This window comes from Phlebotomus argentipes, unplaced genomic scaffold, assembly GCF_947086385.1.
Source record: "Phlebotomus argentipes unplaced genomic scaffold, Phlebotomus argentipes genome assembly contig_5, whole genome shotgun sequence".
Classification (NCBI taxonomy): Eukaryota; Metazoa; Arthropoda; class Insecta; order Diptera; family Psychodidae; genus Phlebotomus; species Phlebotomus argentipes.
In genome coordinates this window covers 1,850,182-1,870,206 of record NW_026776165.1, presented here as the reverse complement: position 1 = coordinate 1,870,206, position 20,025 = coordinate 1,850,182, and the positions used below count along the sequence as shown (strand labels likewise).

The 20,025-nt window shown below is 45.6% G+C and overlaps 7 protein-coding genes across 7 annotated transcripts; 2 read left to right on the top strand and 5 right to left on the bottom strand.

Annotated features, from left to right (window-relative positions):
• Window positions 1-676: 676 nt before the first annotated feature.
• On the top strand, window positions 677-3,984 carry LOC132266137 (coiled-coil domain-containing protein 186). Its single transcript, XM_059766987.1, has 4 exons — window positions 677-982; window positions 1,322-1,461; window positions 1,523-3,601; window positions 3,664-3,984. Exons 1-4 carry the CDS (start codon window positions 937-939, stop codon window positions 3,892-3,894), a joined length of 2,496 nt encoding a protein of 831 aa, XP_059622970.1. The 5' UTR covers window positions 677-936; the 3' UTR covers window positions 3,895-3,984.
• A 110-nt stretch (window positions 3,985-4,094) lies between these two features.
• Window positions 4,095-4,748, bottom strand: LOC132266138 (uncharacterized). The gene has a single exon (XM_059766988.1). The coding sequence runs from the start codon at window positions 4,657-4,659 to the stop codon at window positions 4,159-4,161; it is 501 nt and encodes a 166-aa protein (XP_059622971.1). The 5' UTR covers window positions 4,660-4,748; the 3' UTR covers window positions 4,095-4,158.
• An 818-nt stretch (window positions 4,749-5,566) lies between these two features.
• LOC132256366 (uncharacterized) lies at window positions 5,567-9,954 on the bottom strand. The gene is made up of 6 exons (XM_059752730.1): window positions 9,018-9,954; window positions 7,843-8,718; window positions 7,490-7,773; window positions 6,744-7,411; window positions 6,459-6,677; window positions 5,567-6,390 (listed from the first exon to the last, which is right to left on the bottom strand). Exons 1-6 carry the CDS (start codon window positions 9,542-9,544, stop codon window positions 6,349-6,351), a joined length of 2,616 nt encoding a protein of 871 aa, XP_059608713.1. The 5' UTR covers window positions 9,545-9,954; the 3' UTR covers window positions 5,567-6,348.
• A 194-nt stretch (window positions 9,955-10,148) lies between these two features.
• On the bottom strand, window positions 10,149-10,803 carry LOC132256368 (histone H2A). Its single transcript, XM_059752732.1, has one exon. It carries the CDS (start codon window positions 10,713-10,715, stop codon window positions 10,341-10,343), a length of 375 nt encoding a protein of 124 aa, XP_059608715.1. The 5' UTR covers window positions 10,716-10,803; the 3' UTR covers window positions 10,149-10,340.
• A 196-nt stretch (window positions 10,804-10,999) lies between these two features.
• LOC132266057 (histone H2B) lies at window positions 11,000-11,551 on the top strand. Its single transcript, XM_059766886.1, has one exon. It carries the CDS (start codon window positions 11,034-11,036, stop codon window positions 11,403-11,405), a length of 372 nt encoding a protein of 123 aa, XP_059622869.1. The 5' UTR covers window positions 11,000-11,033; the 3' UTR covers window positions 11,406-11,551.
• Window positions 11,552-11,633: 82 nt separating this feature from the next.
• LOC132256365 (receptor-type tyrosine-protein phosphatase beta) lies at window positions 11,634-17,659 on the bottom strand. The gene is made up of 6 exons (XM_059752729.1): window positions 17,142-17,659; window positions 16,918-17,074; window positions 12,928-15,893; window positions 12,802-12,872; window positions 12,471-12,737; window positions 11,634-12,404 (listed from the first exon to the last, which is right to left on the bottom strand). The coding sequence occupies exons 1-6, from the start codon at window positions 17,266-17,268 to the stop codon at window positions 11,895-11,897; spliced, it is 4,098 nt and encodes a 1,365-aa protein (XP_059608712.1). The 5' UTR covers window positions 17,269-17,659; the 3' UTR covers window positions 11,634-11,894.
• Window positions 17,660-17,800: 141 nt separating this feature from the next.
• LOC132256367 (ATPase family gene 2 protein homolog A) lies at window positions 17,801-19,973 on the bottom strand. Its single transcript, XM_059752731.1, has one exon. The coding sequence runs from the start codon at window positions 19,908-19,910 to the stop codon at window positions 17,808-17,810; it is 2,103 nt and encodes a 700-aa protein (XP_059608714.1). The 5' UTR covers window positions 19,911-19,973; the 3' UTR covers window positions 17,801-17,807.
• Window positions 19,974-20,025: the final 52 nt, after the last annotated feature.

Below are 20,025 nucleotides of genomic sequence, written 5' to 3'. Positions count from 1 at the left end.
GAATTCAATTTCAGCAGAATTAACGACCATTTCAGTTTTCCCGTCTTTACGTGCTTTTTTTTCCTCGCAAATAGTCGAAAATGCCAGTGATTCTGCCAATACTTAATTAAGCCAAATGAGTAAATTTATGCGTGATAAGATCCTGAAGTCAATCTTCACCAATTAACAAACGATCGGCATATTTAATGTGATATTATGAGAGTCTTATTCTGGTGAATGTGATTTAAATGTCACAGTTAAATATCCCTTTTTTGCCTTTTAATGCATACCTTATATATTTTCTATGTACAAACCATCGTAATGTCTTGTAACTTCCCCTCATTCGTATCACGGTTAGTCGATCGCCGCTTTTTCTCAAGGGTGACGACGAAGTGGAGGAATTACCTCTTGTGCCTTTCCTTCCGTGTGTGTGCGTCGCTGAAGAAAAGAGGGTTGGGCGACAATTTTGTGAGTAACCGGCAGATGTTGCATGGCTCGCAAGAAATTTACAATTACACCAAAATCGAGTTCCAGAGGATATGAACTTTACTTTTAACGGTCTCCCTCTATATAATTCCTATACACTCTATTGCGCCGTTTGCCTTGCAACCATATAATAATGAACAATAGCTGGAGAATGGGACATGAGATATTGCTGTTCCGCACCTCAGATTAAACCGACGCTCCTGCTGTGAACTCTTAACTCCAGCTCATCAGTCTGCTCACATTCGTTGACTCGAAGTGTGTGTGTTTAAAGTGTCGTTGATTTGCTTTTTTTCTGCATTTTGTTACCACAATAATTGTTCAGTGCCGTTGAGAGTGAATTTAAAGTGTTATTGCTGAAGTTAATTATTTCTTTTATTTGCGTTTTAATAGTTTTTTTTTATAGTGTTTTCCACCTAAATATAATATTTCTATTAGTGCGCGAGTGAAGAAGAGCGAGAAAAGCAAAGAAAAATGTCATTTCCAAAGGCAAAACTGAAGAGATTCAACGATATTGCAGGTAAAGTTCCTTTTAGTAAAATTAATTAAAGGATATTAGGTAGATATTGACTCATATGCAAATTAATAACGCTGCAATTTACCGCGCAAAGTATCATGTGTGACCGAAGTAAAGGCGAAGAAAAAGGACCGGTTCTCCCCTATTTTTCCTTTCTCTGAACGAGTCTTTGATATACACGCATATGTGTTGTATATAAATGGGAAATACATCAGTATTATTCGTCTATCATGCATTGCAGAACGCGTATTGTGTCTGAAAATTGAAAACAGAATATGATTTCAAAGAAGATTTACTGCTTTATCGTATTGTCCAACTAAATTACACTTCCTTCTTTTGCAGTCTTCAGCTCACCTTTTGGTGGGAAACGCGACAATTCAGCCAGCAAGAAGGATGAGAAATCTGGAAGTGCATCGGATTTGGATTCTGTGAAAAGTGCCTCAAAGAGTTCAAAATCCTCGGCTTATCGTCTCTTCAGAACGGTGAGAAAAGCACCTTCTTTCCATTGTCGCAACAACTTATTATATTGTCGCATCTTTTCAGCCGTCACTGCCGCGTCGTCTCAAATTCCGCACGAATTCCGAGTCTACGCCCAAGAAGTCAACATCATCCGTAAAGACAAATGCCGGAGGAATACCTTTGCCTCCTGCAATCAAGCAGAAGGAGTCACTTGAAATTGCCACGCTGGAGTTGAAGGAGAAGTGCGATAAGTTGATCGAATGCGAATATCTCGTTGCGGCACTGAAGAGCAAATATGAGGACATTCTGGACGAGAACAGCGCGCTCAGGAAGACAGTTGATGAGCTGGAAATGTCCAATAAGTTGCTGCAGCAAGTGGCCGACGGATCAGTGAAGAAGATTGAGGAGCTTGAAGTGGAGCGAGCGATAATTCTACGGGATTACGAGATGGGCGTTGGGGAGTTGATAAGGAGCAATCAACAGTTGCAATTGGATTGCCAGGAGAAGGATGAGGCAGTGCAGTTTCTTCAGCTGGAGACAGAGTCTTTCAGAGTGTCTCTCGAGCAGTGCGAGATTCGCATTGGGCAGTTTATTGACGAGGCAATGGATTTGCGTCGCGAGAATGCTGTCCACAAGGAGGAAGTCCAGAAGTTATCCAGCGAATTGACCTCAGCCCAGAATCACGGGAAGCAGCTGACGGAGGAGTTTTCCAGGGCGAGGCAGATTATTGCCGAGCTGACTGAGGAGCTGCGCGATTGCCAGATAGAGCTGGATAATCATGATTTGCGGCTGAAGGAGGTGGAATCCGTGGCGGTGCTCGAGAGGGCGAAGCTATTGAAGAGTCATGTGGAGCAACTGGCGGAGGTGGAGAGAGAGAAGCTGACGGACATTGACAAGATCAATGAAGCCGCCGAAGAGAAGATTCGCATTGCTGGCCTGCAGGCACAGGAGAAGATTCGCGGTCTCCAGCGGGAGATTGAGGTGGCAGTGGGACGAGAGACGAGCATTTGGCGCTCCGAGCTGGATCGGTGTCAGAAGATTGCCGAGAATGAGATTCTGCAGATGGAGTACGAGAAGAGAGACCTCAAGACGCTCTTGGATGACGCTAATGAGTTGATGCGGGAGAAGGACAGGAGGATAACCGAATTGGAGCATCTGCTGAAGGAGGAGGACGATACGTATGCCATTGCGCGACGTGACTGTGAAGTGGAGATTAAGAAGACCCAGGAAGCGTACCAGAAGCTCATGACAGAGAAGCACAACTACCAATTGACGCTGGAGAACACGCGATCCACCGTGAATATTTTGATGGAGCGCCTCAAGAGATCTGACACAGATGTGGAGGTGCTGAATTTGGAGAAGTCATCGATGAACTGCGAAATTGAGCGTCTTAAGGAGCAAATTCTGCGCACTGAGAACGAGAAGGAGGAGCTGAGGTGTGCTCTCGAGGCACTTCACAAGTCATCTGTCGCTCTCGAGGTGGAGATGAAGGCGCGCGAGGCGCTCTATGAGCAGCTGATGACGTCCGAGGCCGAGACACTGGTCGTGGTGGACAATCTGGGAAAGCTGTTCCAGGATCGCATTGACGAGGGCGCGAGCAAGTATGCAGAGATGTACAGTGATCTGAAGAAGCGCTATGAAATGCGCGAGAGCTACATTAAGGACATGAAGAATTTGCTCGAAGAGTTCGCCGATGGCATCGAATTGGCGAGAATTGAGTTAGACCTCAAGGATCAGAAGCTGTATGACTTGGAGGAGGAGAATCGCACGATAAAACTCGAAAGTATGACGTACAAATTCAAGTATCAACAGTTCGAGGCTGAGTCGGATGGACATGCCGGCAAATCGAGTGGTCTGAGGCCACCAAATCCCACTCCGGATCCCACACGCGAGGCGCCCGAAGGTGTGGAGTCCAACCAGGCGATTCAGGAGTTGATTGACGAGCTGCAGAAGGAGGCAAGTCCGGTGGTGACTCGTCAAATTTGTCTCCTCGATGACTTTGCCAGCTGGAATTGTGCAGATCAGGGGGATGAGAACAGAATTTTGCGTCAACAACTCGGCGAGATGGTCAAGAAGGTGGAGAAATTGGAGGCGGAAACACAGAATTCAATGCCAGAGAAGAGGTTTGAGTGCTACAAAGAAGATAACGTGATTCTTAAGCAGGTATTTATACATTTTTCATATGGATTTCTTGATAATCTTAACACTTTTCTCTACATTTGCAGAGGATTTGCCATCTGGAGTCAGTCACAAAAGATCAGGAGGTGACTATAAATGTGTTGAAGGATCTCATTGACTTGAATACAACAACAAATAGCGCCCCAGTGACGCCACACAAACCGCGCAGGGAGAGAAATGTCCAAAGTGGCACACCAAAGACGCCCAAGTGTCTGTTCATGGACGGCAAGGAGAATTTATCGCCGGCCTCAAAGGTTCTACGCCAGAGAAATAATTGAGACTTGTGCATGAATTTACCATCTTCAGAGAGTCTTTTTGTCTATAAGCTTAATTGTGCTCACATGAATAAATTAAAACTTCTTCACAACTTTGTAGGATCGTTTTTTTCTCTTTATTGCTACTCCAAAATTTTTAGGAACATTTCAGTCTTCCCATAAATTGTATTAACGACTTAATTGTGTGAAGAAAATATCACAAAGAATTGCACTATAATATCTAATCATTCATACACAATAAATAAAATTGTTTTGAGCTAATCTTGTCTACGAGAAGATTGTCTTATTGATGACAATGTGTCCGGAATTTGAAATGATTTTCACATCGTCATTTTTTGAGGTTTTGGCCTTTAAACTCTGCTGCTTTTCTCGCTTCTTCTGCTCATCTTCTTGCTGCTCTTTGTCTGCTTGGGTGGTTTTTGTGGATTTCCTCTTCGATGACATCAGCAGCAATTCTTCCTTCACCAACTTAAGACGCCCGCCAGTTCCGGTGTATTTTACTTGAGTGTTTGCACTTTCACAGCCAATACTGATGTGTCCGCAATTGCCAGTATACTGAACATTCCCACCATTGTTGGCCACCTTAATCCTCGAGCAGTTGCCGATGATGTCCACGAAACCAGTGTTAAATCCAATGTAAACTCTGTTATCGTTGCCAACGATGCGCAAATGTGCCTCATTCTTCTCTATGCGGAATTCCTTCCTATTGCCAATTATCTCTTGACGCGACATTGAGCATTTGTTGTGTTCACTGATTTTTATCACCATCTCTTATGTCTCCTCTGCTTTCTTTTTCCTTGCAACGTGAAATTCAATCTTTCGCGACAGCAAATTCAGCACTAATAACTCAAATGCTCCAACGCGCTGTGTTTATATACGCAGACGAGATAACCCACACAGGCACTCCCAAATGCCTTCACACAAGTCATACGGTGCTTTCCCGCGCCGCGAAATCACCGACCTCAAGTCCATATTGAATGAATCTGCCAAATCGTAATTAACGTGCCCGCGTGTGAGTGGGAAAAACGCGGGGAAGAGGAAAAAACACCACAAAGTTAACTATACACAAATCGATTAAACATCTTTTGACGGGTGGAGAAAAAAGGCGTTTCGGAAGTTGTGTGTGTGTTATTTTCTCGGCGGCACCTGTATAAACGGGGTATTTTTCCTTATCAGAGATTTATCGGTAATTTTTGGAAGTACCTTTTGCGATTAAAGGACTTCCTTTGTCACAGATAAATTGATACGTTTTACTTATCACTCGAGTATTGCGATCAATTTGTACTAAGTTTCTTTTTTTTCAATAAATTCCCCGCTCACTCAATTGGAATCCAATCTAATGAGGCCAATAAAAGTCATATTGGTTTTTCCAAAGGGAAGATAATATAACTAAAATCTGTACACCACTTCCTAACACTTCCACTTCTGATCATAATATCTTTCCCTTGGAAATTGCAGCAATTGTCGTGATGATGAAGTAGATTTTTCGCTCGGAAACTTACAACAAAGACTGTTGTGATAATAATCACATTTGTAATTCACATTCAAGATAATGAAAATCGTCAGAATAATCACTTTTCACCGGCATCTTTAACTTCGATGAACACTTCAATGTCGACAACTGCTCTAGTCTAGAGTATAGCTAGAGCAAGTGGAAATATAACACAAAGCAATGTATTTTTCCATTCGTATAATTTAATAAATTGGGATATGTAATATAATATACAATGTATGTTGTATTACAGTAACTCAAAAATACAATACAATTCATCTCTAAATATTTTGTGAGAATAATTGTTTATTGTGAACCTTCACTTGCAAATTTATATCCTAAAATGCCTTAAGAATATTATCATCAAAACTTTTTTATCATTTTTCTCCATCTTAATAATCAAAAAAAAAAATTGACTGGTATGCGCGTGTGTGTATTTAGAAACTAATATGATTCATGAAAATGCTAAATAAATAATAGCTTTCACAATTCTCTGGTGTGAATTCCTATGATTTGTTGTTTTTTCTTCTTCTTCTTCTTTATATATATTAAGAGACATTATTCTAACCCACAAATACACAATGAACTCTAAGAGGCAAAAAACTAATGAGGACACAATATTTTTAAGACTACAATCATAGTAAATACATTATAAGAAAGTTTCACTCGCTCAATCTATGACCACAATAAAGTAAATATGTTTGGCAACTATCGTCAAAATTTAAATGATCCTCTTCATAAATCATTCTACTATTTCACTTAAATATTCTTTCATCAACTCCTTGCGCGTAAAAATAGTAGTACAAAACTTTAAGGAATATTTCTTTTCTCTTTCTTTCTCTGTTTTTTTTTTGTAAGAATATTATATATTGTTATATATAAATGGCATTTTGGCATCATTATAATATTTGGAATGATGCCTCTTTTTTCCACTCAATTCACACTCGCAATCACTGACTTCTCCCTCAGCCTGTGCACACTTCCGAGTGCTCGTCCCAAGCGGAAACCTGCAGAGAAGAAGATTAGATTGAGAAGCTCAAATTGCTTCCTTTTGCAATAGTGTTGCACAATTTACCTGACATTCTCGACTGCAGTACCACTGATTGCCACATCCAGCGCACACAAATTGCGCCTCGCGCTTCTTGCATCCCTGACACTCTGGCACCTCGTTCTCATGGAACTCCTGACCAACCATACTGATCTGCTGATCCTTCGCCGAGCCGGATTCCATCAAATTCCTGTCGCCGCCCTCGTCTATCACCAATCGATCAGCCGAATCATCCGCCTCGTCATCCTGCAAAGGCACAAATGTTGTGTAATTCGTCCCTCAAGGACATCAAAACACAAAATTCACACTCACAATGTTGAAGATATTCTCCTGCTTCATGCGAATCTGCACGGCAGATGAGTTGTTGCAGTTGTCAAAGCGCTGCTGCTGTTGCTGCTGCATTAAGCTCTGCTGCAGATTCGTCTGACTGACAACGGGCGTTATTGTGATCTCACTGTGGGACTTTGAGAGATTCAGTGCCGGATTAATTTGCTGCTGAAATTGTCCACCGCCTGCGCTCTGTGTTGTGGTTATTCTCTCCGGTGCGGTGAGCAGACGCGCTAGCGTGGGCGAAAAGGATGTGAATCCGGGTGCATTAGGTCGTGTTGTGCTCTTCGTGAGTATACCGTGCAAGAGTGAATTGGAGTGTGTGTTGTTGGTGTTGCTGAGCACAATTTGCTCAGCACTCGACTGACTATTCACGGGATACAGTGTGACCTCAGGATAGGGCGGTGGCGCCTTTCCACCCAGTGAATTTGTCACTGCATTGGCGGCTGACGACGCTTCTGCCGTGGTTGAGATCATTTGCCGATCACTCTGGCTCAATTTGGCAAATTGCACGAGAACATCCTTGAACGAGAGATTACCAATTGTCGTGCCAGACTGCGATGTGTTCTGTTGTCCCGTGGACGGAGCAAAATTGCTATTCGCTGCATTGCTGTGCGATGAATCCGCACTGGAGGGTCGCGAATTGCCACTCTCTGTAAATGAAGCAAAGGTATATATAGGGTAAAGTCCAAGGAACGCATTTATCTCTCTGGCTTTTCACCACAACTCACCCTTTGGGCAACTGTTTTCACTCAGCATTGACTTCATTCGTCTGCCCCGTCGCGGCACAATCTCCGGATGTCTCTGTCGATAGTCGGCAATAATACTTTTCACATCCTTAATCGCCCCCTGACGACCCATTTGCTGCGTGAGTCGCGTGTTGTGGCCATTGAACAGATCACTGGGAAATGCAGATGCCTGACTGGCAGACAATCCGCAGTCAGAAGAGCGATTTCTGCTCGATTCACCTGCAGCATTCGCACCAAAGGCCGCCGAAAGTGCGTGCTGAGCATTTCTACAAAACGAAACCACCCCAAAAGTTAATTGATAGAATAAGGAGACAAATCCCACCTTGTGAACAGACCTAGACTCTGAGGAATTGGAGTTGCTGCGCTGCAGCTCATTGGCACCCAAATTGGCGCGATTGAGCAGAAGAGCTTGTGTGATCTTGGTAATTGACGCCTCGGAGAGATCTTTCGCCTCAGCGGACAACCGGTGAACATCATCTGGCGCCAGTGTGGTGTTTGCAAACTCCAAAACGTGCCTCTTCCGTGTCAGGCGTGCCACAATCTCCTCCTTCACCTTCTTCAGGTGAATCATATTGTTCCACTCCATCTCCTTAGCACGTATCATATCGTTGAGCGTCTGTATCTCAACAATCAACTGCTCCACGTGGCGCTGAATGTCATTTGCAGACTCATTCGGTGTACTCTCAATATAATCAGTCAGTATTTTGTCATGAGTGGCAAAATTCATCTCCAACTCCAGGCAGAGCTTCTTCGTGGGCGTGATGGAATCGTCCACACTGTAGTTCATTGCTGGTGACTTTTCTCTCTGGTTCTTCTTTGGGTCCAACTTCTCCGCATGATCTGCACACTGTTCGCCATCAATTATGCTGGGACTGTCAGTGGAAGGTACTTCATCTTGGGCAATCTTCTGCTCATCATTGTCATCCTCCTTGCCATTTGTCCTATCACATACACTGCTGTCTTCATCTTCACTCTTCACCGCCACAATTTCCACATCATCGTCTATTCGAGGTCTCTTGGCGTGATTTTCAATGTTGGAATTACTCTCCTCCTCGTCCTCATCGTCTTGTACTTTGTTGAATTTGCTCTCCGCGTCGACAATCTCCTTCTGCCCACCAGTCAAATTGCCATAGCCCACTTGTGATCCCTTCGGCATCTTCCTGGCGTGCACACTTCTCTTGTACATCATGTGATAGCGATTTCTGTTGAGCCTGTGTCGCAAAAATACATTCACATTTATTAGTAATATTGTATCGTTAATATGTGCTTCTGCACGTCACCTTGGAGAGAAGAGGGCTTTGCTACTTTTCAAAATGAAACGCAAACGTGAAAAAGCGTATGTTACTTGCAATTGTTTAAACTCAAACTCTATAGCCTTGATTATTGCCTCTTCTCTCCCGTGTGCGCGCGATGCTTTTCTTCAGCTGCTGCTGCTGCTGTTTTCTTGCTCAAAACACACGGATTTTCATCATTCATTCATTCTATGTGAGGGAAAAATTGTAGAATTTACCATTTAATGCTGCGCTTCTTCAGTGTTGCCGTGAAGCTTCTCCAAGTGCTGCTGCGCATTTTCACCTGCTTGGCCACATCAGGAATCATCTTAGCAGTATCCGGACACTTTACCGCGCTTTCTTCACTGTCTGGCGACGCCTCACACTGCACCAGTGGCTTCTCCTCATTCAGTCCATTGTCATTGCACGTGATCTCGTCTGTCGTTTCCTCCGCTTCCGCCGTCCTGCTCAATTCCTCTGTCTCCACTTGCACTGCTGGCGACTTGTCCGGCAAATCTGCTGACTCCGCATCCATGCCCTTCTCCTCCACCACCACCTCCGTCACCTGCAGCTCCTCCTCCTCTGCCGCCGAAGCGCCCTTCTCGAGCTCCACAGACACTTCCATGTCCTCAGTTGGCGTGATGCTCCTTGCCGCCTTCGCTTGCACTGCGTCATCCGACGTCTCCGGGACCTCCTGGACGGCTTGCAGCATGTCTTTGTCACTCATGACAAACGCGAGAGTAGATTTCTCCACTGTTGCATCCATTTTCCTCCTCCTCCCCTGCACTTTTTACACTTCAATGCATCCAAGCGATCACTGTTTGTGTGGAAAAGATGCGGTGAGCGGCTGAATCTCACACCGAGACGCTCATCCCGGAGCTAAAGTCCTTGCATAGATGGGAAAACTGCAGTGTTTTCTTACTGTATTTTTACACTGAAATTATCTCTCTGCCATCGCAGAACACACCATACTTTTCCACCACGTTTTCCTACAGAAAACCACTATTTCTAGACGATCTTGCAAGCAAATTCAATAATCTACAATTCACTGAGAAGTTTCCCTATTGTATTTTAACGCACTTATCTCAAAATATCAGCATTTATGCACTAAAAATGTGTTGTGTTATGTCTGGGAGGAAAATATTTGGCAACCATCTTTGACCACTCCTTCTTGCCATCAGCGCCAATATATCAATTGCGGCGTTGGGGGGAAAAAGTTTATTTCACCACTTTGAGTACTAAAAACATATACTATTATTTTTCACAAAAGAAAAACCATTCATTCCTTCATTCATTATTTCCTATTGTTTTCTTATCAGCATTATCATCAAAAATTTCTAGTACTCAATAAATACACATAATTTGTTAGGATATTACTTTAGGAAAATACGACACAAAAATGGATTTCTTCAATATTCCTTCATTTTTCTGATCGATTTTATAGCTAAAATAAATTCAAAATGCAATTTTAAGGTTTCATGTTCAATTCTCTACAGAGTGGATTTGTCGCCCTGAAAAGGGCGTTTTTGTTGTTGGTGAGTTTGCAGGGCACGACGGGCGATTTATGTCTTCTTCTCGGTCTTCTTGGGCAGCAGCACGGCCTGGATGTTAGGCAGGACGCCGCCCTGCGCGATCGTGACGCCGGACAACAGCTTGTTCAACTCTTCGTCGTTGCGGATGGCCAGCTGCAAGTGGCGCGGAATGATCCTGGTCTTCTTATTGTCACGCGCCGCGTTGCCGGCCAACTCGAGCACCTCAGCGGCAAGGTATTCCATCACGGCGGCCAAATAGACAGGTGCTCCAGCGCCAACTCGTTCAGCGTAGTTTCCCTTGCGTAGCAAACGGTGGATTCTGCCCACGGGGAACTGAAGCCCAGCACGGTTGGAACGTGTCTTCGCCTTTCCCTTAACTTTTCCTCCCTTTCCGCGGCCAGACATCCTTCAAATCGCTTCTTTTCTGAACTTAGAGAAATGGCACGGAACACACTTGACAAGAGTTTAGCACAGATTGATGAAATTTGTAGCGTTTTCGGCCTTATAAAGCCTCAGTTGCCCAAGAATGCTGAGCTGCCGACTTTCTGTCCCCCTCGTTGAACGAAGCGGTACGATAATTCGTGTGAGCGAGAACGAGACGGCATGCTATAGAGCGAATCGAGGCAACCCTGTCCGTCTGGGGAAGTCGAGTCCATAAAATCGGCACGTTTCCGTGCGCCAGCACAGTTTCTATAGTGATTTCATCAAGTTCACTTTGACACTATGGCACCCAAGACAAGCGGAAAGGCTGCAAAGAAGGCCGGAAAGGCTCAGAAGAACATCAGCAAGACAGACAAGAAGAAGAAGCGCAAGCGCAAGGAGAGCTATGCCATCTACATCTATAAGGTGCTGAAACAAGTTCATCCGGACACGGGCATCAGCAGCAAGGCCATGAGCATCATGAACAGCTTCGTGAACGACATCTTCGAGCGCATCGCCGCCGAGGCATCGCGTCTCGCTCACTACAACAAGCGCTCGACCATCACGAGTCGCGAGATTCAGACCGCCGTGCGCCTGCTGCTGCCTGGCGAGTTGGCCAAGCACGCCGTGAGTGAGGGCACGAAGGCCGTGACCAAGTACACCAGCTCCAAGTAAACGACCGCTCTTCTACCCCGACAAGAAACAAATGGCCCTTTTCAGGGCCCACAAATGCATTTCATAAAGAATAGACGATGAAACTTCCATGACTGAACTTTATATTCGTTTTATGTTATTAGCATAAGCTCGAAATTAGAAAAATATGCACTAAAAACTATTTGTACTTGTCCTTTAATCATATTTTGTCAGGAAAAGAGGATTTCCCAGATTTTCCGGCCATTTCTTGGGTGTATTCTGATGTTTCGTGCTTGCATGCAAACAAAAAATTTGAATTCAACGGTTTTTTTGTGGTTAACCGAGACACAAACCGCATCTCGGCGACGTTCAGGGGAGGTGAAAAAAAATCACAAGGACGAAGCCAAACGACAGACGGCAAAAAAACACAGCCAGAACAGAGGTTGCTGATGTGTAATATGGAGAAATTCTGTATTTCATATAAAACGACCGTTACATGGCCAGGAAATGCTTAGAAACGACCGGAAACTCTCACAAAGCACTATCGGCATTCGACAGTGCCTTCTCCTTTCCTCCCACCAGCGACAAGGTGCTCTGCGTGGGAATCTCCCTGCCGACAGACTGCAAACTGGAATTCGAGGGCGTTTGCTGAATCCTCGAGAGCCTCCGACTGAGAACACTTTTCTTGCTCCACCGCATGCTGCTGGTCTTATTCACCAAAATGTACGCGCACTGGTAAAGCAGGCAGTATTGGTGAAAAGTCTGCACCATCTTCATCCTCTCATTCCTCAATTGGCGCACAATCTCATAGATGTTGATGGACTTGCGATTCTTCAGAGTCTGCATGATAATGTCCAGCGCTATGAAGGTTCCCGTGCGTCCCACACCAGCACTGCAGTGAACAACAGTCGGTGAGCTGGAGTTCTTCTTTTCCAGCTGATACATTCGCGTGAATTCAATCAAATCCGTGGGATTCCGAGGACATCCATGATCTGGCCACTTGGTAAAGTGATACTGACTCACTTTCTTCTCCAATTCACCCTGGAAAAAAATATACAACATTTGAGCATTAGAACACGCTTCCTAGTGGAAAATTTATAGACTTACTCGCTTGACTAGAAACACCCTCTTTTTGTAGATGGGAAATTCACATTCACTCTCCAGATTCACGTGGATATCCTTGAATTGGATGCTCTTGCTCTTCATGTTGATCATCGGATAGTATCCATAGCACTTCACCTTGTCATCCTCCCGCAGGAGTGTCAGCATGACGATTCTCTTCACGTTGCACTGCAAAATCATCCGCCAGAAGTCAAAGCAAGTCTCCAGCTTCGGTCCCTGCGTCGCAATATACTCCTTGCCATACTTGAAGCCCTGGCAAAAGAGTCTCGTCAAGACATTTCTCTGGCAGAATGCAGAGGAGAAAAAATATACTTACAGATACAAAAGAGGCATTGATGTACTCCGATTCACCATCTTCGATGTTCAGCAGAACTCTGTTCATGTCATCTGCAAAGGAAAAACACCTCAAGTTCTCTTCTTGTGTGCGCACATCATTGCTTACATGGAATAATGTTAACATAGCGATTCTTCGTCTCATTCTGCTTCGCCGCCGCCATGGAGAAGTCCTTCTCCATCGTCACAGCATTCAGCAATTTGAACTCCTTGGTCAGATTCTCTTTGCAATTCCTCATCATTGCAATATAGTGATCTGAGAACTTCTTCAACTCCACATCAGGCACAATTTCTCCATTATTCATCAAGTTATCCGTGTTCCACTTGGCCAAAGAATTGCTGCGCTTCGCAATCACCAATCCCACGATAAATGCCACCAGCAGACAACTCGTGACAATGCTAATAATCGTCGTGAGCGCCACCAAAGCATCCGTCCGGAAGTGAATCACGGCGGAATCACTGAAACCATGCCTCGTGAACGTCCTCACGATGACGGAGTAGTTCGTGTCCGGCCTCAGATGTCCATTGCAGTATCCTTGGCTGTCATCGCAATCCTCCCGGCCAATTGTGTAGAGAAACTCGCTAATCTCGCGGAAATCTGAATCACTGGGCCGCCATCGTATGGGTGTGGTTTGATACTGAGGAATGCAAGAGAACTCCATCGCTTCCTGCCACCGCATCACCGCTGGCCAGTTAGTCTCACTCCCCAGAGCTCCGAATTGCGGCACAGGATCATCTTGACACCCATGCTCAGACACCAGCAGCGCCACGAACAGTATGTCGCCAGCCGTTGAATTGAGCACCTGCGAGGAGATGCAGATCTCCGCACTGTGCGTCGGATTGGGCGATGAGAACACATCCACTGTGCCCCAGTTGTCCATGCCGTAAGTCTCCGGAATTCCCGCCGGAGAGTTGAAATCCTGGAAGACGTCGATGCTGGTATTGCTCACATCCCTGACTTTCGCCGCAATCGTGACTCTGTACTGGAACTCAGGCAAGAGATCACCCTGAGTGAAGGTGTAAATCTCTCTCACAGATCCCCGGACAGCGTACTCCCACTCAATGACGTGCTCAAGATCACCTTTTGTGCCATAGAAGACACCCTCGAAGGATCGGAGAGCGCCGTTGGACTTGCAGGGAATCACCCACTGGATCGTCACTGTGCTGTTGTACACTAGAGGCGTGAACGGCCCATCGACAGAGAACACGGAGAAGTCAGACACTTGCTGTGGAATGTCCGGCAGTGTCTTGATAGTGATGGGCTTCGTGTACACACCCACTCCAGCTCCATTCACCGCCGCCACCTGGACAAAGTAGGTGAAGGAAGGCTCTCCCTTGTCGTACAGCATCTCCTGCAGATGCGTCTCCTCCGTGAGATTGGTCAGGACAGCCGGTGAACAAGATCTCGGCACCAGATACAGTGGTTCCACTTGCTGAATCTCCAACCTGAAGGAGTGCACATTGCCATTGGGCTCTGACGGTCTCTCCCATGTGATGTGGAAACCTTTATTGCTCGTCTCCATTAAGACGAGATTAGCTGGCTCTCCTGGGTAGTCTTCCTCCGTCTGGAAGGATGCCATGGCGGACTCTGACCATCCGGCGCTGGTCAGAACACTCACGGAGCAATTGAAGTTTGTGAATGAGGGCAAACTGTCGATATAGCCTTCGAATTCCGTCGAATTCCCAGTCAGAGGATCCACATTGACCAGAATCTCCGTCTCAATTCCCTCCTCATCGGCATTGCAGACAAATCTCGCATTCATCAGCGTACACTCGATCTGTGTGTCCGTCAAAGACGACTTCAATCGCAGCGAAGATCTCGTTCTGTGCACAAGTTGAGGCGTGCTGGGCATTGCTGTGATCCTGGCAGGAATTCTCGTCACAAAAATCATTGGGAAGCTCTCCTTGTGAACGAATGAGACGGCAAAGATTCGCACTGAGATCATCCGACAAGCTGTCATCCTCTGGAATATGAAAGATGTGTCCGTTGTGGTGTGATTATAATCCTCAAGGTGTGAAATGTCCCCAGATATCTGAAGCCTGTAGCTTTCCACACACTGACCAGCGTACTGTGAGCGCTTCCACGTGATCATCAGCTCAGACGGTGTTGCTGAGTAATTCACATCCTGCACAATTCCTGGCACATCATCTGGCATTTGCACGGGAATCGTCATAGCTTGACCCTCTTCACCTTCAATGTCCACAACAGCAACTGCGATCAAATACTCTCTGCACGGCTCCAGATCCTCCAGTAGGATCTCCGTGCCATTGAGAGTCTCCTCAAGATCCGCCCACTTGATGATATAGTGAGAGACGCAGTGGGCATTCTCATGCGGAGCATTCCAAAACATCCTCACACTCGACGGACTCACCACATCGTAGTTCAAATTCTCAACTGTTCCCGGAACGTGAAAGTCCGTGTCGAATGTCAGGGTGCTATTGCTTCCATCCTCCTGACCATTTGTATACACCACTATTGTGTATCTCTTGCACGCCTCCAAACCGTCAAATTCTCCTTTCAACGATTTACTGGCATTTCTGTACGTCCACAAGCAAGACTCCTCATCCAAGCACGAATCCTCTCCCAGCTTCACTGTATAATCACTCACGCACTCAACCCCATCCAGCGGTGGCTTCCACGACACCTCAACTCTGCCACCACTGTGATACTTCGCCACCAACTCCTCAACAGCTCCCGGATCCACGAACGAAGTCACCTCCTTCTCCGTCACGCTGCTCACAACATCTCCGAACACGTTCACCGTTGCAATCTCAAGCTCATACTCTGTGCACGGCGCCAGAGCATCAATGCCCCAATCCAATCTCGTGGTGTTCGCCTCAAAAGTCCACTCGCCAGCACTCACGCGGACCACAAAGTGTCCCACACAATCCCTATTAGATGTATTCCACTGCGCCACGATGGAGTCATCGAAGGGAATGACCAGCAGATTCGTCGTCACGGGCTCAGCGTAATCCGTGCTAATGCTCTCAGTGTGGTTGAATGTGCGATTAGTGGCCAAATTCCTCATTTCCCCGAAGACACTGTACAGACTGCAGGGCGCCAGGCCGGTCAATCTGAAAGCCACAGTGATAAGAGAGATTTACAGCGACCAATTTTCAACCAAATGCCTCAATTTTTTTTTATGACACACGCGCACGATACGAACTTATCAGCTAATCCGGGCGATATTACCCTAATTATCCCACTCAATTAACGCTTCATTCACTCCGAAATTCTCGTCATTATGACGAATATTTACTGAAAAGAGAAATGTTTCACGAATATTTTCCTCTATTTATTATTATCTCTTGCAGAAATCGAAAAAAAATGACATGAAATCTTAAGAAGACACTCAAATTCTTATGATTGCAAGTAAGATAATTATTTCAAAAGGCATCTCAAGCACTCATATTCGCGAAGTGAACTAAAAGTGTTCCTGTTTATCACAAGAGCACGAATAATTTAATTTACAAAGCAAAATAATTCTACGAGAAATTTCATTGTTAAAAACAAACTCTTTATTTGATCAAAAGTTGTGTTCATTCATTAAGAAGATGCAACAAAAAAGAACTCCATTATTGTTACTTATTATCATTTCAGTAGAACAAGGGAATAAAATGGCGCATTTAGTGTAATATGTGGATGTAATAAGACCAAAGTTATTATGTTTCAAAGCTCCGAATCCAATTCATTGCATGACTCATGCTCATGGTTATCAAATTTCCATGAATGGCTGTCACAATTCCTAAATCTTCAGATCGTATTTAAGTATCAGTCAGAGGGCATAAAATTAAGCAAATGATGCAAACGACAAAGCAAACATTTTCCTCTCATATTGAGATCTATTTTGTCTGAGATCTAAATAAAGATTTTCAACCCAAAGAGACACCATTTGGATTAGAATATTTAGTAATAAAAACAATATTTGGGAATATTCTGTCCTTCACACAAATCTAATCGCGCCTTTTGACCTTTTTTTCCCCGTCTGCTCATCGCCCCGTTTCGCAGCTGTTGTGTTTGCCGCATAGGAAAAGCTGAATAGCGCTTGGGGAGTTGGGAGAGACATAAGTGGGTCTCAAAACATTATCAGTTACTCACGCTTTTTTGCCAGGATCAAATACGACAAAGTGATTGCCAAATTCCGTGACATTCCTCTCGATGCGTGTGTAATTGAAGTAGACGAACTTGACGAGGGGCTCCTCAATGAACGCAATACTGAATGGCGTTGTGCTGTAGTGGAACTCAAAGGCGCTATCTGCAGAGGAAGTGAGAGCATGAGGAGAAATTTTCAGAACACTGGCGCGAGTGCACTCAACACTCACTCCTTTCGCGCCTCATCTCGCGAATTTCACCAGCATCGTCGTCGTGTGTAATCTCGAGTGGCGACGGCACTTCCTGTCCGCGCGCTATCACGAGCGCCAGCAGGAGGATCCTCACGGGGGCGCTCATGATCACTCTCTCTCTCTCTCTCTCTGTCGTGCTGGTTGACACACTCGAGCCGCGTATCAATTAATACTGATTGGGCAAATGTGGGGCGCGAGGGTAGCTGTATCTATCGACCCACACATATCGCCTCGATATCGAACTCTCCGCCTTATCGTGAGGGCTCCTCTCTGGCCCCAGGAATTTCCCTCCTCGCCACTCGCGGTTATTTATAACAACTCTTCGGTCCACTCTATTTTTCCGCTGCCTGGCCACCTCTTATAAACACATGGGCAATTAAAAAGTGGCGTTTCGCAATTAACCAGCGCGCGGGATGTGATGAAAAGTGATCTCTCTTCGGGATTAAATTGCACAGCACACACAACGCGCTTCCACTTGGAGTGACGATCATCAACTAAATGGAATACACTGTTTTTCATCGCCCATATCGCAGCTCTCCACTCTCCCTCTCACTCCGCTCCGCCCCACACAGCCCAGCGCCGAATGGGAACCGAGACATTAACACTGATAGTGCTGTCGCTCAAGTATCAATTGGCGTGTCACAGTCATAGATAAGGATTTCCCTCAAAGTCTCGATACCAGGCGATCTGAGTGTCTGTCAGGGAAGGTCGCATCCCAGCCAGAGCCCTCAAGAAATCCTCCTGTGTCAAGGAATCTGCCGAGAGATCAACAGTGAGTCGCTGCAGAGCCGCCTCGCGACAGAGACTCCTCAAATCAGCTCCAGAGAAGTTTCTCGTCTGCTTGGCAATCAACTCCAGATTCACCCCCTCAATCGGCATGTTGTGCGTAATTTTCCTCAATATCTCCACTCTATCATTCGCCGTCACTGGTGGCGGAACGTGAATCAACTTATCAAAGCGCCCAGGACGCAACAGAGCTTCATCAATAACATCCGGACGATTGGTCGCGGCCACAGCGAGAACATTCCCTTCGGGAGCACCGTCAATTCGTCGCCCAATTCCATCCAAGGCAGTCAAGAGCACTGCTAGAATCCTCGATTGCACATCGCTGCTTCCTCCGCGCTGTCTGCATCCCACCAAAGCGTCCAGTTCGTCAATGAAGAGGATCGAAGGGGCGCACATCCTCGCTTCGTGGAACACTCTGGCCAGGAAACGCTCAGAATCTCCCACATAGGGTGAGTAAACCTGAGCTGGAGAGATTGCAAGTAGTGGCATGTGAGTCTTCTTGGCCAGAGCTCGCACAATCGTTGTCTTGGCACATCCTGGCGGTCCGTAAAACAGTATTCCCTTCGTCATCTCAATGCCCATCCGATCGAATGCACTGGAATCCTTGAGAGGAGCCACAATTGTCACTTCAATTGTCCTCTTGAGATCACCCAAACCACCCAAATCCTCAAAATCCACAGAATCCGACTCCACTAAGAGATTACTGCTCCTCACTGAAGATAATCTCATGGCTTTTAGCTGTGATTTCAAACATCCTCTCGCTTTGCCTTTCTCTATTAGCATTTTCAGATCGCCCGCGACAAATCCTGAAGTTCTCTCGGCAATCCAGGCACACAATTCTTCATCTCCCTTCAGAAATCCCCTGCAAATCTCTTCTCTCTCCTTCTTGTCGGGATTCTTAAGGAAAATCTCTACTTCCAATCGTCCTTTTCGCCTTGCGTGACCACTTAAGTTCGTCACATCTTTTGCTGTGGCCATCAGCAACACTCCTTTGACTCCAGACATTTTCTCCAAGAAGTTCATAAGAGCTTCTCCAAATTTTTCCGTGTTATTGCGCTCCCCGGAAGCGGATTCCTTGGGACAGAGCACATCAATATCCTCAATTGTGACTATTGACAGGCGATCTTCCTGATTCTTGCTCAAATCCGTGATGGTTTGGCGGAATTTGTCTAGCATCTCCTCAGATTCACCGGGATATTGGCCATGGAAGTCCATAGGATCCAGTGAAAAGACGTTGCAGTGAAACTTCCTGGCCAGATGGTGGATTAAAGTGGTCTTTCCCACACCTGATGATCCCACAATCAGGATTTCATTGGGTGGAGTGAATTTCTGGGCAGAGCTCTTGAGATACTTTACGTTCCTCATTAAGATATCACTGATGGTCTCCTCAATAGTGTGATAGCCTATAAAGGACTCCTCGTGTCTTTTCCGTTGGCTTTGAAACACGATATTGGAGATTTTCAGGGCGGCGTCCGGTGAAATTGATCCGATTCCTTCCTCTCTGCAGCATGTCACCTTCACTGCTGTGATGGGGAGTGGACAGAAATCCTCCAGGAGTATCTCACAGTCCCTGGAGAAGGTGTACAGTCGAAGGATCCTCTTCAACACCATCTCAAGTGTGTCTCTCTGAGAGATTTCCGGGAATGTGATGTTGTTTACAAAAACATCAACGCTCACCGCTTCCCGGAAGTCTGCCACATGCGCTGCAGGGTGGAAATCCACGAGAGAGAGTCCCTCGGAGTTTTGGGAAGTATTTCGTGTCACACTTTGATCCAAATAAGCCAGATTTTGAGAGAAAATACGCCTAGAATGTGGAAACGCCCGGGATATAACCTCACTTCCATCAGATAGTCTGCAGATAATCCAACATCCTGGCCGTAAATTGCCAGAAAAACACTCTTCAGAAAGATAACACTTCTGGATCTTTCGATACCAGATGTCCTTCACCGGAAGAACATGCATTGTCCTCGAGAAAATCACGGAAAAAGAGAAGAAAAACAATAAACAACACGACAAGAATGCAATGTGATGAGACTACACTGAAGTTTTTACAGGAACGCCGTGAAAATTTTATTCC